General features: G+C 37.9%; 1 protein-coding gene across 1 annotated transcript in view; it reads right to left on the reverse strand.

Annotated features, from left to right (window-relative positions):
• Nucleotides 1-18,655, reverse strand: part of FBXL20 (F-box and leucine rich repeat protein 20) — an 86,118-nt gene that overhangs the window by 27,227 nt on the left and 40,236 nt on the right. Inside the window, exons 4-9 of the mRNA XM_004707111.2 lie at nt 10,346-10,400; nt 7,363-7,437; nt 6,104-6,198; nt 5,530-5,598; nt 2,779-2,874; nt 1,145-1,271 (exon numbers count right to left, since the gene is read on the reverse strand). Of these exons, the coding sequence (XP_004707168.2) occupies nt 1,145-1,271; nt 2,779-2,874; nt 5,530-5,598; nt 6,104-6,198; nt 7,363-7,437; nt 10,346-10,400 (517 nt within the window). The remainder of the gene's footprint in view (nt 1-1,144; nt 1,272-2,778; nt 2,875-5,529; nt 5,599-6,103; nt 6,199-7,362; nt 7,438-10,345; nt 10,401-18,655) is intronic.

Consider the following 18,655-nt stretch of genomic DNA (forward strand, 5'->3'; position numbering starts at 1 on the left):
GGGCTCCATCAGAAGCTTAATTCTTTTCAGTTCATTCAGCACAAGAAATGTCAAACGTGTTTTTAACTTTTGCTTTCCAGTTGTTTTCACATTTCATCTAAGTCTTTGTCTTTTTGAGCTGCACTTTGAAATTTCTGTTAAACTGTCCATGGTAGTTGTTTATGTTCAATTAAATATGCCCCACCGCATTTTACTGGTGAATTATAAAGGTATGATAATTTTCATTTTTAAAAACCTTTCTCACATTTTGACATGTCCCATAAATTCTTTAAAACATTACATTTAGAGAGCAGAAGCTGAGAAAGGAATCCAATGTTTATCTGGTGCAGGAAGATCAGTGCCATCCTTACATTGCTGAGAACAGATGGTAAGTAATTGATTATAATGATGTATTCCAATCAATATTTTCTAGGTTTCCATAAATAACCAGAAGCTCAAGCTGTTGTCTTAAGGCTGTAAGAATCCCAAAGCTCTGCTTCAAACAGCAGTCCTTCTCCTAACATGGCAAAAGAATTAGGGCATTTTTAAAATTCCAGGCATGATTTTAACAATATTGGTAAAATAATAAAAAAAACTTAGTCCTACATTGTCAATTACTACTAACTCCAGTCTTGATAAATTCCTTTCATGTTACCTTACCCCATGTGTCATATTCACTATAAAATACAAAGACAGTAACACTTTAAGTAAAATATGTTGGATTTGTAATATGACTGGCAGAGAAAAAAGCATCGACACTATAAAATGTAGGTAGCTGTGTATTTGGCACATGTAAGAAAAACTGATGGCTAAACAACCAGCGGAAATTGCCAAGACTGCTTCCCCTTGCCTACAGTTGGAAGTCTCAGGCAGTCACTGTACATTTTTTTCAGTGCAGATTAAGCTACAAGAAGCCCTTCTTGCTTATGGCATATGCTCAGTGTGATATTCACCACCTCACCTCATTTTACCCCAAAATCAATTTCGGAAGAAGATGTGTATCTTGGATCAAATGTTAATCTTTTTAATATTATCTTATTCATAGGAAAACAACATGTCTTTGGCCAACAAAAACCAGAAACAGTTCCTTCAAGTCGACAGCCTGAGGCCTCTTACCCTAAGCTCACGGCCCTTCCAACTTTCACAGCACTACATGGAGCATTACCTGTGTGCAGCCTTTTAAGAACAAGGCCTTGAGACCCCCACAGCCTCTCACTAGTGCTTGGATGCCATCCTTGGTTACTTGGTCACACCAGGAAATATTCAGTTGCTCCAACAGTGGACATCCCTCACTTAGAATAAAACAAAATAAGATAAATGTGACTAAATCCAGTTCCAAAGGCACTGGAGTTGTATAAGCTATTTAGTCAGAGAATGCATACGGGCCCATTTTCTTCACAAGAGCACCCACATTTACCTCACATTTAGAATATAAGGAACCCGCAGTAAAGGAAATCCAGTTCACATTTGTGGTGCTCACAGAACGGGTTATCACTAGTCTCCAATCCAGTTTGCAGACTGGAGCACAAAGCAGTGGCTTCTTCCCCCTGTCCCCAGATATTTTAGAATTTTACATAACGCTAAAAATATTTTAAAATTCTTTTTGCACGAATCATACTATCTCAATGGTCTCTAGATGAAGGAAAAATTATATGACTTATTTAAACTCAGAGTATTTAGTACATTACCTGTACCTTTGACCCCTTGCTCTAAGTTCAGTTTCACACTTGAAACAGAATTCAAGCAAACTTTCAATGACATTCATTGGAAAATGTTGCTGAAGTATTCCTGCTTGCAGGACATGTTCAGAGCACAAAGTCAGGAGATCTAGCTTCAAGTGACCTCTGGTCACTTCCAGAAACCACTTTAGTCCAAGATTAGCTAAGGTACATTTTCTTTGCACAAACTTTCGATCATTTCCCCAAATCAATCTACTGACTTCTATTACCACACATTGTATATGATGACCCGTCTAGACTCTCAGTACCTGAAGGACAAAAGCCTATTTATTTTGTTAAAGACCATGGTTCTATAACAGTAATCAGCACTTGAAAGCTCAATCCAGACTTTTAATCCTGCGAAACAGCTGTCCTAACTACTGCATAAGGTTGCACCAAATGAGACCATATGTAAAACTATTTTATAACTAAGTAAAGTGTTTCTACATATGCGCTCTGTACTACTTAACCCATATTACACTTATTCTTATAAAGAGACGACAATCATTTATAAAAGGATGATTAAAAGATAAGGTTCCAAAGGGAATTTTACCCTTACTTTAAAATACATTTTCAAGAAAATAAAAGAAAATTTCTTTAATATAATAAAATACATTTAAACATCAAAATTACATTTACTGAATGGTTACTATGTGCCAGGTACCCCACGAAGCTGCCATTTTATTAAAAAACAAAAAATTGTCAAATATTGGCAACTTCATATGATCTAGTCTAGTATTATCTTGTTTAATTCCAATAGTAACTATAAGAGATAAGGTAAAGCTCACAAATATACTCAAGGCATCTGGTTAAAAATCTGACTCCTGAATTGTTTAACCACGCCTTTTTTAAAAAAAAAAGTAGGCTATCAGAGAAGCCCAATTATTCATGTCAAACTCTGTTCTTTTCAGAAAGCTTAGTCAAATTTCACATAGACGTGTCCCTTAATTTGAGTAAGCAGTTAAGACACAGGATCCATTCTGAACTACAGTGCATATTCACAATATAAATGCCTTTAATTGCAATGCTTTTTAAAAATGTATTTCTTTCTGAGTACTGAACATGCTTATAAGAAAGTTACCTCAGAGCTTTTAGAGACATGTTTGTTATTGATGTACAGGAAGCCAAGTCAAGGTGTCTGAGTTTGGAACAGAACTTGCTAAGGCTAGTACATGTACTGAAAAAGAGAAAATAAAAAATAAAATCAAAACACATTCTTAGTATATCACATACCACCTTCTTTTTAAGAAAATCATTTTATTGGGGGCTCGTACAGCTCTTATCACAATCCACACATCCACCCATTGTGTCAAGCGTTTTTGTATATATGTGCCATCAACATTTTCTTTCTACTTGAGCCCTTTATTAGCTCATTTCCCTCCCTCTTTCCCCCTCCTTCCTCATGAACCCTTGATAATTTATAAATTAGTATTATTTTTTCATGTCTTACATTGACTGATGTCACCCACTTTTCTGTTGTTCGACCTCCAGGGAGGGGATTTTATGTAGACTATTGTGATCGGTTTTCCCCTTCTCCCCCCACCTTCACCTTACTTTCCTGGTATCATTACTCTCATTATTGGTCCTGAGGGGTTTATCTGTCCTGGGTTCCCTGTTTCCAGCTCTTATCTGTACCAGTGTACATGCTCTGATCTAGCCAGATTTTTAAGGTAGAATTGGGGTCATGATAGTGAGGGGGAGGAAGCATTAAAGAACTGGAGGAAAGTTCTATGTTTCATTGGTGCTATACTGCACCCTGACTGGCTCGTCTCTTCCTTGTGACTCTTCTGTAAGGGGATGTCCAATTGTCTACAGACGGGCTTTGGGTCTCCACTCTGCACTCCTCCCCCGCCCCCCTCATTCACATTGATATATTTTTGTTTTGGGCACATACCATTTTCATGAAACATGTTTCTATGTGTTAGAGTTATAAAATTTCCAAGCCCCAAATAAAAGCAGCTACAAATCTTGGAACTTTCCCATTCAGAAGAGCCATTATTATAAAGGAAAAGAAAAAAACAGGCTTTACAACAAAGGATAAGAATTTAAAAGACCACAATGAGAGAAGGGGGAAGAGGGAAAGCAGACAGACAGGAAATGATGGAAGGCGAGAAAAGAAAAAAGCAAAAAAGAACTACATATGGTGGTGTTTACTGGGGTATTTTACGGATTTGATGAGATGGGCTGTCCAACTACATAGAATGTTTTTCTTTGTAAGTATGACAGCCTACAAACAAGAGGGGAAAATAAAAAAATATAAATAAAAACAACAAAAACAAAGTTAAAATTTTTAAATGAGAAAAAGGGGCACAGCCTGAACCAGCAGCTCTGCACACCGGGCTAAGTGGCTGCAGTAACGGAGGAAAGGAAAACGGAACCAGACTTGCATGCTTTTGTGACACACAAGTGTTTCAAACAAAAAGAAAAGGTAGTGTTTCCACTCGGGTTTGGAAAGATAGCCATGAAGAAGTAGACACTACCCATGTGGGTACCCTCAAAATAACAGGAATGGCACTGGGTGGCACGGAGCTTTCACAGTATGCATCTCCCCACTAGGCGAGCATGGAGCAACTCGGTCTGCGTTGACTGTGAAGTTCACTCTGGTCACAGGAAATATTTTCATAAAAGCAGTCTTGCTGGAACCCTGTTTTTTGTGATGGCTGATTTCAGAGAGCACTGTGCGGCTATGAAATTTAGTTTTGTAAAGTAGAGGGGCAGCAAGAAAGAGGCCCTGGACTAAAATGATTGACACGGTGTATCCGGCAATGGGCTCAACCCTAATAGCTACGAGAAGGACACGGCACCCGGCGGCGTTTCCTTCTGCTTCTATATGGTTGCTATGAGACGGAACCAATTCCACAGCAATGAGGAGCAGACTGGTCCAGCTGATAGATTTTATTTTAGAACAACCAACTTTTGGCTTAAACAATTTTGAATATTTGTCTATTTCCTATTTAATTGATTTCGGCTATTTTCTTCATTTCCTTCTTTGCTCCTACTTTGAATTTAGTTTATTTCTAGTTTGTTTTGTTTTTTTAAAATCATTTTATTGAGGGCTCGTACAACTCATCACAATCCATACATACATCAATTGTGTAAAGCATATTTGTACATTCACTGCTCTCATCATTCTCATAATATGTGTTCTCCACTTAAGCTCCTGGCATCAGCTCCTCATTTTTCCCCCTCCTCCCCCCCTCCCACTTCCTAAGATTTTGTGGATAAACTAACTCCTCCCTATGCAAACATAATGCAAACATAGTTCTATAAGAAATTCACTTCATCTCACAATGGGCAGCAATTTCTCTACATTATATACAAATTTTATTTCATGCATATTATTACCAACCTTTATCTCTGTAGGCTGAAGATTTATAATGTGTACCTATTATATCTACTAAATCTGTGATATTAAGTAACAATACATTTAAAGAGTCACTTAATAAATATTACGAATATAGATTTTATCATATGCTGTTTAGTCCTATAGCTAGGATTTGAGAGAAGGGTTTCCCGTAGCTTTTGATGTATAGCTACCTTAACCTTCAGTAATCTATACTTTTACTTTCCTTACTGAAAAAGTCAGAAGTGGCTCTATGGCAGTTAGTTTTGGTTCTACTGTATATACAAGGTGGCCTCAAAAAATTTCATGGAGAATTTCCAGTATCTTTCAATTCCATTTTTACTTTAATGTTCTATTTTTCTTTAAAAATAACTTTTCTGTGTAAAACCAAGATAAAAATTGCCAAACATCTTTAGTAATCTACATTATAGCTCGTGTATGTCAAACCCAAGGTTTATGACTTACCCTTACAAAACATAGAATACTTACGCATCTGTGGTCTTTGTACACCCATTTAGATTCAGTACTTCAATATTCCTACAGTTTTGTGCAAAAGTCCTTTATAGGAAAATAAACAAAGTAAAAGCTCTCAATTGAAATGGGCACCATTCCAAGTATAAAACATAACAAATAAAAGATTTTATTATTGACAATATTGTTGGTTGGCACTGAATCGATTCACAACTATGAATAATCACAATTATGAACAATCAGCTCCAATTTATTTTATCTTATAATAATTCTTATTGTAAATTAGGTGGGAGCCCTAAATGCTTACCTCAACCATGTATAAATAATATACCTTTGAGTAATCAAATGTTTAAGCAATAACAATAATAACTTACTGAAAATCTCAGAAAGAATCAGTTATGATGGGGAATGTGGCTTTTCGGGAAGAATACTTGTTTTTGTTTTACTCCTCAAGCCATTATCTCCTATTATTATATATCTTTGTGTTATAAACAATGTGTTTACATTCTAGGTTAGAAATTTTAAATTATTTTAGCGTTTTCCAGGTGAGATGGTTCAATCTAGAGTAGTGAATCAAAAGCTACAGCCTTACCTTAATGCGCTGTCTCCAACTCCAAGACACCCACGGAGACTCAACTTCCGCAAGAAGCCCCCACATCTTTTTGAGATATTTTCCACTACTCGGCCCTACAGAAAAAGGTAGCAGAAAGCTAAGCTATCTCACTGTGTTTCAAAGAACATGTGTAATGTCTAATAATTTATAAACAAAGAATAAATTTCTGCTCAGCTTTAAAGACCTAAGTGAATCAGAATTTCAACTTGCTTATTGTTAAATGCTCTCTTGATTAATGCATCTACTTAAAACCTGCCTAAGCTGTGTATTTTCTTATATTTGTTAAATGACATATGGTTGTGGAAATGGAGCCCTTGTATTACTATGCTACTATACATATGTATAATGAACTCAGGGTTAAACCATTGCTCCTGAAAAATAATAACTATATTATTTTTGTATCCCCTCCCAAGTATTTATTGTAATACTCTGCATATAACATGGGTTTGGGTTTGATAAAAGTTTGTTGAAATGGTGCATATAGCACCCAACAAAACACACAACATTCCTCTAGTTCGTTAATGCTTCCTCACCCCCCACCATCATGACCCCAGTTATACCTTATAAATCTGGCAAGACTGTAGTGGTTAAAGGGAGACAGTAGATGGTGTAAGATAAGAAAATTAAAATAACTTATGATTTATCAAGGGTTCATGAGGGAGGGGGGAAAAAAGAAAGTGATTTGAAAATGATGGCAACATATGTACAAATGTGCTTGATTAAATTGATGTATGCATTCTTTTACTCTAAAACCTATTACGTTTGTTTTAGAGGTAGTAAACAGATAAAATATAGGAGATGTGGGAGAGGAAAACAATTCAATAAAAGACTTTGCCCCCTTCCACCATTCCCATAAAAACTGTCTGTAGCCTCCTTAGAAGCAAAGGGCTCTCATCTCAAGAGTGTGTGCAAAAACTACCCGCAACAAGCTGTAACTTGACTTGCTCTTCAACAAACAAAAATAACATCATTAAATGAACACGGGTTCCTATTTCTACTGCAGGAAGAAAACGAACACGCAAACTTTTATTCATATTTTTGTGAAATAATACTCATTCTCAAAAACGGAACATGACTGGGAACTTCAAAAGCTCCTGTGAAGTTCAAATGCACTGAAATTAATAGTTTCTCTCTCCAGGGAAAAGGAGATGATTTATATGGCTGAGGTTCATCAGTTCCATGTTATAATTACACTCGAACAAGAGAAACGGGGCCACACAAAACATAATTAATCATACCTCAATATCCCTCTGGAAATCAAACAGGTCAATTCGTTGCCAGTTACTGCCGTCGAGAGCCAGAACATTCCAGGCCTGTTTTGAAGAAAAAGGGATAGAATAAGCAAGAGTGGAAATGAAGGGGGGAAACCATAAATATATGAACCCATAATTCATCTGAACAACCACCAATTAATAAATTTCTAAATCCCACTATTACACCCCCCCAGTAGATCCACACGCTTTATTTTCTGATTGGATTATTTTATCAATGAACATGTGCAAAAACTGACAGCTAAGGAGAATGGGGAGTTGGAAAAAGGCAGGGTTGTGGTAAGCACCATAGCCACAGACTGCATTCCGTCTGGAAGATTTCTAGTTTCGATCCCAAAGGACAGAAGTTCAGCTGACAAAAAATAAGTCTCTTGCTCTATCCTTATAATAGAAACAAGATGAAGATTCACTAATAGTAGGGACAGTATTCTAAATAACAAACAAACAAAAACTCAATGCTTTCAAACCATTTCAATTCATGCTGAACTTACAGAACAGAGTAGAACTACTCCTTGGGATTTCCCTGGCAGTCTCCTGGTGCGACTATGGGTTTGAACTGCTGACCTTGCAGCCAAAGTATAACTCTTTACACCATCAGGGCTCCGGTGTTCAATATATATTTGTTATCCATAGCAACACTCATTCAGAATTGACACTGTGACAAACTAATTTGCAACTAAAAAAGAGACCATCATCTTTCTGCACATATGACACAGAATCTTAATGCGTATCCTTCTCAATCTGCTCACTCAAGTATGGTTTTCAATGGATCGCCATTCCATCTAATTTTATTCAGCAATAATTTTAAAGCAATGACAATACTTTTAACTTCAACAAGGTATAAAGAGGTAAAAAGTTTTCCAATTTATGGAATTAGGTTATAAGTAACTTCAATATGAGCTAACTTATTGTGAATCATTCGGTACTTTAATCAGCAAGTCTTTTAAGAGTTTACCAACAAAATGTGAAATGTAAAAAATTTCTGCATATTGCTATCCATTAGAGTATATCTCTTACTTAAAAATAACAAAACATGGATTCATTATTGGATATACTTAAAGGAATTCCTCAGAAACTCTGAAAAAGAGGCTCTGGTTATATATAAGCACCAGGATAATTATTCATATATCCAAGAAAATTACATCAGCATCATGAGGGTAAGCAAGTATCTATCATTCTAGAAATGTCTGAGGTCTTGTTAGCAATGCAATGCTACTTTTCTACTGGTGGCTCTATTATTAGTTTCTCAATGGTTTGTCATGGAAGGCAACAGATAAAAAATTTTAAAGACCATATGTCTAAGAGCTTTTAGAGCAAGTAAACTTCTAATTTGGTATGTTATTTGAACTTTCTTTATATTACTTTCTCTAGCAAGAAATAAACATACAGTACTCAGACTAAAATTAGGAATGACAGGTTTCCCTCTAGAACCTGCTTTTGACCTAAGTAAATAAGTACTTTAGACACAGGGATAACAGGATAACTACTAATGTACCAACTGTGCAGATGTAGTAAATATTGGCATCGTGCCTTCCATCTTTTAAGCTAACACATACTAAGTGGGAAGAGAAACTTGCAGGTTTCTGGGCGAGACTGCAGCCAGACAGATTTAGATATATTTTGCTTCATAAAACTACATGTGGAGAAAATGAGAAAAACTCATTCATTTGTAAGAGCAATATAATACTTATGTCCAGAGAGATCACATGAGTACTAAAGACAGAAATAAAAATTTAAAAAATCACTAAGAAATACTGGTTATTTCCAAAATAGCTGATACGCAGATTTTGTACGGCTTCAGCTCATCCAAATCTCATTTGAGGTGCTTAAAGCCAGAGGATACTTAAAATAGTTTCGTATTATGTCTTAAGGGGAAAACACCCCCCACACTAGGCAAAATATTGAAGAAGCAGATATAATAAGAAAGAAGCAAGAGTTAGCTTGGTAATCGCTCTCATTCTAAGCACTCCTTAAGCCTTGCAAACCCTGCTTTTAGGACAGTCCTGCTCTGTCCTAAAAGAAACCTTTTCAAAATGACAAATCCAGGCCCAGCTCATCTAGAAGGAATTACTGCTGAAATCATCATCTCTCACCATTTTTAGGGGAGAAAATATACAGAACCAAACATATACTCACTCTACACGTAACAACATCGCATTGTGCCACCATCCGCACCATCCACAAACTTACACTGTATCATCACCATTAATCAGACTTTCCACAGCTGCACGGTCTAATCTGTGCTTTAGGTGAAACTTCTGTAAATAATTCTTTCTAACAGTGCCAAGCTGAAGGCAAGCATTCTCTGTTAACTGAGCTAAAGAGAGACTGTCAATAGGTACAGTCTTTTTGTGGGTGGCATTTTTCCTTTTCCCCCAATTTATAGTACAGTAATAATAATTAGCTATAGTAATTGTGTAACGGCTACCCTTAGTCAATACTAATGTTCCCAACATAAAAAATCCACTACTTCCTAGACTGTGATTTCACCCTTCTCTTCCCGTTGCTAGAAACCCATAAAAGTCTGCACAAATTAAACGATTTCCCATCCACTGGCTTCTCCTGTCTCCCCTGCAGAACGCTGAGCGGCACCAAAAGAAAATACACCTGACTGAGCAGCACTGCAGCGCTTTCCTAAACGGAGGAACCTTTATAGCTTCTACTGCTCTGTCATATGTACGAGAGTCAATCAGAACATCTTTTAATTTACGTGCTGAATATTTTTCCACTGAAAATATTTCCATTTTTTCCATATTCCATTGGAAATGTATTTATTATGTAAGTTGTCAGGAATTACAGGAAATTAATTAGATTGTACATAACCCCAAACCGTGGTTCAAATAATAGTCCTTGAAACATAACAACATATTAGTGACATCTGAAGTCCACCAAACAGCTGCTGTATTTGTCATCAGAAAACAAGTCCCTTAGAGCGCGCAACCATTCTTACCCTGGAGACCTGAGCACAGCGACACAGGGTTACGACATCCAGAAAAGAGAAGATTCTAGGAGTGAGAGAGACAAACATTAGTATATGGTAAAGTTTTTCTTGACTTTTGTCTATAAATGACTACATTAACACAAACCAAAAAAGTTTGTAAAAGTTCTTTCCTTCGAAAATTTTTTTAAGTTTTATTGACACGTATAGAATTCAATCATTTAAATATGTTAAAAAGTTCTGCAATCATCACCAGAATCTAATTTAGAACATTTTCATTCATGTACTTGATTATTAGCTCCCTATATTCCACCAACCTCCCCTGCCATAACCTTAACAAACTATTAATCCCGTTACTGTATCTACAGAATGACTGATCCTGGATTTCTTATGAAGAGATGCTTACAAAGCAAACAAAATACTTACCAATGATAACAAAACAAAAATCTTAGTAGACAGAAAGCATAAAATAAAAACGTGAACAAATTTAAAATGGGCCAAAAAAAGCAAACAACGCCATAGACAAAAACAACTAGGGAATTAAAATCAACAATGAGGAGGACTTAGAGATCCTGGGGGGTATTGGAGCAACAGCAATCTAGCCGAGAGAATTACTAAGAGGCAGAAGAAAGGTGAGCGTGATGGTGGAACAGGAGGAAGGTAAAAGGAAACAGAGGAAAGATCTAAGCAGCAAAGCTATTCAAAGAGGTATAAACATAGGTGTGAACATGTGCAAATACATTAATTCATAAAAATAGAGGTATTGGCCTAAATACATACATTAATATGGCAATACATTGAGGTAGTGGATGGACTTTGGACCTCTGCTCAAGTAGTCCTTCAACACAAGAACACTTTGTTCTAACAATCTGTCACTCTGTGATGCTTACCCTCCCAGATTTCTAAGACAAAATGTGGTGAAGAAAGTGGATGGTGCTCGGCTATCAAAGATAGTGTCCAAAAAAAAAAAAAAGATATAGTGTCTGAGGCTTGAAGCTAAACAAGCGGTCATCTAGCAGAAGAGCAAAAAGCCTGCATGGAAGAAGCACACCCAGCCTGTGTGATTATGAAGTGTTGACGGGATCAGTTGGCAGGCATCAGAAGACTCAAAGCAAACAAACAAATATACTGTTGAGAACGAAGGGGGGGCTGAAGCAGAGACCCAAAACCCATCTGTAGACAATGGGACATCCCCTCACAGAAGGGTCACAAGGAAAGGATGAGTCAACCAGGGTGCAGTATAGCTCCAATGAAACACACCATGTTCCTCTAGTTCTGTGACACTTCCTCACCCCCAACTATCATGACCCCAGTCCTGCCTTTCACTTAGGGCTGGAAGGGAGCAGGTACATTGGTACAGATAAGAGCTCATGTCACACAGACTCCAGGTCAGATAAACCCCTCAGGAACAGAAATGGGAGTAGTGATACCAGGAACGTAGGGGGAAGGTGTGGAGAAGAGGAGAGGAACAACAGACACCAAGGGGGAAGGGAAACATTGGTTTGTGTAAGAGATGAAAATAATAATAATTTATAATTTATCAAGGGTTCAAGAGGGTGGGAGAGGGGAAAGGAAGGGAAAAAAGAGGAATTGATATCAAGGGCGCAGATTTAAAGTAAATGTTTAGAAAATGATGATGGTAACACATGTACAAATATGCTTGATACAATTGATGTATGGATTGTTTAAAGAGCTGTAAGAGCCCCTAATAAAATGTTCTATAAACAAAGGAACAAACAAACCAAAAAGGAGAACAAATGATAAGGTGTTAAATTTTAACCTAACTACATCAGCATTAATCCACTTTCCACTTTGTTTGATAGCAAGGCTATTCATATCCTTGGCCAATGGTTGGAGGTAATTCATCAAAGGTTTAATTTACACTTAATCCACATGGGGACCCTGTAAATGGTTTAGACTTTCACTATCATCCACAGCCTTCTGCAAACCGGTGCTTAGAATTTAAGCTCTAATACCATTCCTTTCTCCAGTGTTGGATTTTATAATTTATAATACTTTTGGATTACCAAGCTGAAGTGCTTCTTCCATGTGAGTTTAGCTGACACCTCATTTACATGGCTGCTTGTGTAAAAGACACTTAAAAAAAACAAACCAGACACTATTCATCTTCTTTTGTGTACTGTTTACTAGTATCGCCTCATTGTGACCCTGTAATTAAAAAAATAATTTTTGGGGGGCTCTTACAGCTCTTATTAAATCCATACATACATCCACTGTGTCAAGCACATTTTTACATTTGTTGCCATCATCATTTTCAAAACATTTTCTATTTGAGCCCTTGGTATCCTCTGCTCATTCCCTTCTCTCCTGTGAACCCTTAATAATTTACAAAAAAATTTTTTTTCATGTCTTACATCGACCGTTGTCTCCCTTCACCCACTTTTCTGTTGTCTGTCTTCCTTGAAAGGGGTTATATGTAGATCATTATGATCGGTTCCCCATTTCTCTCCCCACCTTCCCCTTATCCTCTTGATATCGCTTCTCTTATTATTAGTCCTGAGGGGTTTATCTGTCCTGGATTCCTTGTGTTGCGAGCTCTTATCCGTACCAGTGCCCTATAATTTTAACTAGTAAATGACAATCTCTGTAGTCAAACTCCAGAGTCTACATTCTTTGCTATTATGCCTTGTGGTAGTTACATAATCTGCCATCAATTTGAAACTATTAAGCGTGGAGGGGTGGAGTTTAGCTTGTCAACCAGGTTGCAGCCTGACTACTTCACTTGGAGCCAAGATTAATAGCTCACTAGAGGCGGGACACTCGTTCACTCCCTGTGAAACATTCCTATTGACAAGACATATGGAGCTATGCTAAAGCCCTGGAGCTGGAGGAGCCACGTAAAATCCACGCCAGTGTTGACATGCTTACACCACCACTGGATCCACAAGACTTTCCAACCACTAGCCTGTGATCTTCCTGCATTCAGTGTCATTGCATGTGTTTTGTGAGTCTGAAGAGGACTTTATAGTTTGGTATCGGGCATCTGGGTTAATAGTTGGACTTGATTTGGACTGGGATGTTTTCTCAATATTCAGTTGTTCTTGTATATAAAGCTCTTTCTTATACATGAGTGTCTGTAAATTTGTTTCTCTAGTCAACCTGGACTAACACACCTTCAAAAGGAAGACACACACACACACACACACTCTCTCTCTCCATTTTGAACTCCTGGCAGTTGTTCAAAAAAAGCTACTATCACAATGAGCTTCCAAGGAAAGAACATGAGATTGCATTGTGTAGTGGAGTTAACGCAGCAAGCTCAAGACAGCTATCCCTAGACAGGATTTGTTTGCAAAGTTGGCCACTGGATGAGGTCTGAGATCCTGGATTTTTGGACACTTCCCATCAGTTTCTGATGAGATTCCATGTAAAAAACATTTTACACGTTTTCACAACTCTTTGCTGGAAGAATAAAGTACATTCTGTGTGATCCGCTAGGAGAGCACTCCTGGGAACTTGTAACTGGTTTCCTCTGGATTCACTCCCATACACCCTTTTCCTTTACTGCTTGTGCTTAGTATCCTTTCCCTGTGGTCCAGTGGTTCTCAGCCTTCCGAATGCCGCGTGACCCTTTCAACAGTTCCTCACATGGTGGTGAACCCCCAACTGTAACATTATTTTCATTGCTACTTTATAACTGTAATTTGGCTACTGTTATGAATCGGGTGACCCCTGTGAAAGGGTAGTTTGACTCCCAAAGGGGTCATGACCCACAGGTCGAGAACGGCTTTAGTAAGTACAGCAATAAGTATGACTCCTGAGAGTGGTCTTGCGTAAACCCAGCACAGCTTGATTCTCTATTGTTTCAGACACCCCCCCCCACCCCCACCCCAAAAGACACAAAAAACCACCCATTGCTGTCTGGTTGACCCCAAGTCACGGCGATGCCATGTGTCTCCGAGTAGAGCTGCTCCACAGGCTGTGAGGTCGTTCTTCCACTGTGGTGGTGGTGGTGAGACCTATGTTCAGACCACTTTTAGGTTAGTAGTTCAGTACAAACCACTTTCACCACAGTGGACTCTTGATTTTTAGACAAAGGGAAGGGGAAATACACCCCTCTTTTCTCAGTTAAAAAATTTCATCTCCCACACATACATACTTACATACATGTATATCACATTACATTTATGATCTAACCCCCAACCCCAGCATTTAGAAAGCACTCAGAATCCTGTAAACGGTCATAACACTCATAGTTAAAAGGGCATGTTGGGCTCAATAAGTCTTCACATCCTTTCTGCAGTTATCAATATCATCTTCTGAAGGGATCTTGAGAATAAGGCATTTCACGGTAGCTTTTGGAAAACAAGAATCTTTGTCTTAAAAGACTGACATGCATTTTTCAAGAGATCTTTAAATAAATGCATATGGTCCTGTTCTGAAAGGGAGCACTGTCAACCCAATTCATTTAATTTTACATTATGAAAACAGTGAATTCCAGCTTGTTAGATTATTAATAACAAACTTTGTTTAAAAAGAGGGGGTTGGGGAGGAGAAACAATAAGCAATTTAAAGTTAAGAGGAAACAAGAACACTTGCTTTAATTCATTGGTAATTTGGCTGTGGTCTTGCATAGATAAAAGAATAGTAATGGTCTTGACAACACATCCTCTCTTCTTGTGTATGACTTTAAAATTTAATTAAACTAAATGTTGCATAATTTTTATTAAACTGCATTTTAAAAAACTGCAATACACAGACAACATAAAACAATTGGTCTCTATCTGGAGCAAAAGAGACAGGAGGAGACACAGGCACTGAAGAAGGACAGGGACTGCAGATCTACTGCCTCCATGAGCTACTATCCCTCCCTTTCCTATGCAATCAGAAGAAATGGCTGGCATCCAGCTTCCGACTGAATGTTCCGATCGAGGATCTAATAGACGGACTCTGATCAAAGGAAGGAAAAGTATGTGCTGTGCAGTGAATTACTTAATAAGGCTGTTTTAGCCAGCTTCTGTGATTCCCGCAAATACTGAACATTATTGTAAATAACGCAAATAAGGCTCATGGAATCCGTGTGAGGACAGGACAATTCAAGAAAGGTGAAAGGAACCCAAACAAGAGGACTGATCCATTTGCTATCCCAATAGGCTTAAAATCAGCTAATCTAGGGGGTGAAAGGAGACCTGGAAGTACCAAGAATAATCAGGAGTGGACCTGGGGTCCCAGAGCTGTAACATGAATGATGAGAAGTGTCAAAGAGAAACAGCAGCCGCAGAACCAGGAGACCAGCACAAGACGGCATAGTGAGCGTGTCTGCCCACAATGTGAGGTGGCTACAATGGTGTACCGACCTGCAGCATAAGCACACTCAGCGAGAGTGGGGTGCATCTGAGTCAAGGGTGTGGGAGCCAGAAAGAAGCCTTTGTCACAACTGAGCTGTCCTGACCCAAGACTTATGCCCTGAGTCCCTCCTGATCCCACTTTTGTGTTTCCTCAATAGAGAAATAGAAGTAACTAAGGCGAATGGAAGAGAAGTTTGAGACGACAAAGCAAAATATAATGAAATGTGTAAAGACTGCTACAAGGACAAACTGATCTGTCTTGGAGGAAGTTTGGCCAGAGTGCTCCTCAGAGGCAAGGATGGCAAGACCGTCTTATATACTTTGGACATAATGTCAGGAGAGACCAGTTCCTGGAGGACACCATGCTTGGTAGAGCCAGCGAAAAACAGTAAGGTCCTCAACGAGATGGTTTGACACAGCAGACTCAGGCATAGGAACAATTTTAAGCATGGTACAGGACCAGGGATAATTTGTGTTCTGTTGTGCATAGATAGGGTCACTATGGGTTGGAACTGACTCGAAGACACTTACCAACTATCAAGAGACATGAGAGGAGTCTTGTAATGGTTACTTATTGGGCTGCTAACTGCAAGGTCAGCATTTAGGCATCACCACGTCCTCTGAGGGAGAAAGACAGTTTCCCATTCCCTTAAAGAGTTACAGCCTCAGAAACTCAAAGGGGCAGTTCTACCCTGTCCTATAGGGTTGGTGTGAGCTGACATTGACTCAAAGGCAGTGAATTTGGTTTTTAGGAGGAGGCATGACAACTTAATGCAACCTGTGATTCTGAACTGGATTCTGGTCCAGAAAAAGGACCTTAATGGGACAACTAATGAAATTCTAGTACTATGACCTGAAGATGATAGATGATAGAATAGGATGAATGGCAATTTCATAATTTTGGTAACTGTAGTGTTGAGTTATATAAGATGCTAACCATTGGGGAAGCTGGCTGAAGAATATATACAAACGAATGTTTTTGGAACTTTAAGTATGGAATTATTTAAAAATGAAAACTTAAAATATCAATGTTTAAAAAAGGATATAGAAAAGCATTCTGAAAGGGAAGTTTTTCTTCTATTCCTGTCTTCTAACGACCCAGTTTTACTTACCGGAGGCATCTGCTGTATCCACTTTTGAGCTATATGCTTTAAACCAACTGTAGACTTTTAGTATTTTAATTAATTCCACAATTTTAATAAATTGTAAACTTGCAGATCAAATTTTTGAAAATGATAGTTATCCTTCTAATAGTTACAAGATTAGTGGTATCAAGAAGTCTCTTTTCTGTTTGGCTTCAGTGGTCTAAACAATGTCCACGTTTTATACACATTAACTATCTACATAGCATTGGCTGTTTGGCCTCAAGATCATTTCCCCACAGTGTGAGAAGTTTGCTATTTAGTTTCATACTAAGTCACTTTAGCTTATAATACATATACAAAGTTAAGTTCTAGTATACTGTACCACATACTTAAACCTGAAACAAATTATCGTTGATAAAAGTGTTTTAATTGGAGGGTGGGGGAGGGAGTAGGAAACAAAGAGGAGCTTATACCAAGGGCTTAAGTAGAAAATGTTTTGGAAATGATGATGGCAGCATATGTACAAATATGCTTGGTACAATTGACGTATGGAATATTAAAAGAGCAGTGAAGAGTCCCAGATAAAATGATTTGTAAAAAATGTTGAAATAGATAAAATCTCTCCAGTGTTCCAATTTCAAAAGACAGATATATTTTCTTTCATTCAGCCTTCCAACTCACGGATATTCAGGAATGAGAAGCTCGAAGACTCACAGCCAAATAGTGAGAGAGAACGCCACTGAGATTTAGGATTAAACAAAAAAAGCTGGTTGATACAGGCTACTAAAGTGAAGTTATTAATAGTGACTAAAAATAGAGAGGGGGTAGGGCAATACTTAAGTCCCAAAGTTACCAAGACTGTTATTTATGTTACAGCCACTTCTTCTGTGGATCTCCTTAATCACCTTCTACATATATTCCCCAAATCTGGTCTTCATATGTAGCCAGAATAATCCTTGAAAGATATAAACTAAATCATATTACTCTCTTGTCAGATCATGAGTGAACCTTGTAAGCTTATGGAATTTGGTGAAAACTGATAGAAAAACTAAACTAGAAAAGCGGTAATATAAAAAATTTTAATCAACAGCAGGGCAGGGCCTATTACTAGAAAGTCAAATAATTTCATTAAATCTAGTGAATGTTAAACTATTGCATCACAAAATAATATTTAATGTCCAGAATAATGGCACTAACATAAAAAAGTTAAATGTTTTAATATATTCAGTTTATGGTAAGCATGTAACAATGAAGAACATAGCACATTTAAAAATATTTATCTGTGCAATGGCTAAAATTACAGAGAAACACATTTTCCAAAGTATCTGTAGGGTTGTTGTTATTCCAATTACAGCTAACCCAAATCTTAGTATCTCCAATGTGAAGGTAAAGACTCACAGGACATGGTCCCGAACATGTGCTTGTTTAATGCCCTTTACCAGCAGGAGGGCCAGAGACCATTTCCTACTCTCAAAGAGGGATGGGGCTGCTTACATGTTAGACTATAGTAGGGCCTAAGAGGAAGATGTAGATGTCTCTTAGCACAGAAAAATATCATATTTCACATAGGTGAGCGAAGAATGTTATGACTGTCCAAAAAGAATAGGGGCTCCAGAAGCCAATTTCTACGGAGCTGAGACCTGCATCAAATGCTTATAAAACGGGGCTGTGTTCGTCACAGGTGAACCCAAATGCCTTTTCTACATATGAAAATAAGGAAGATAAAATCTTAACTGCAATATTGTAAAGGGAGAGGGGATAACAAACCCAGGGACAAGGGAACAACAAGCGATCCAAATTGGTGGGGAGGTGGGTGTGGGAGACCTGGTAGGGTAGGATCAAGGGGAACGTAACAAAGAGGAAGTGCTGAAATCCTGGTGGGGACTGAGCATGATAGTGGGACAGGAGGAGAATCAATGGAAATAGAG

This window comes from Echinops telfairi, unplaced genomic scaffold, assembly GCF_000313985.2.
Source record: "Echinops telfairi isolate 266 unplaced genomic scaffold, ASM31398v2 ScPeMD7_7458;HRSCAF=8496, whole genome shotgun sequence".
Lineage (NCBI taxonomy): Eukaryota > Metazoa > Chordata > Mammalia > Afrosoricida > Tenrecidae > Echinops > Echinops telfairi.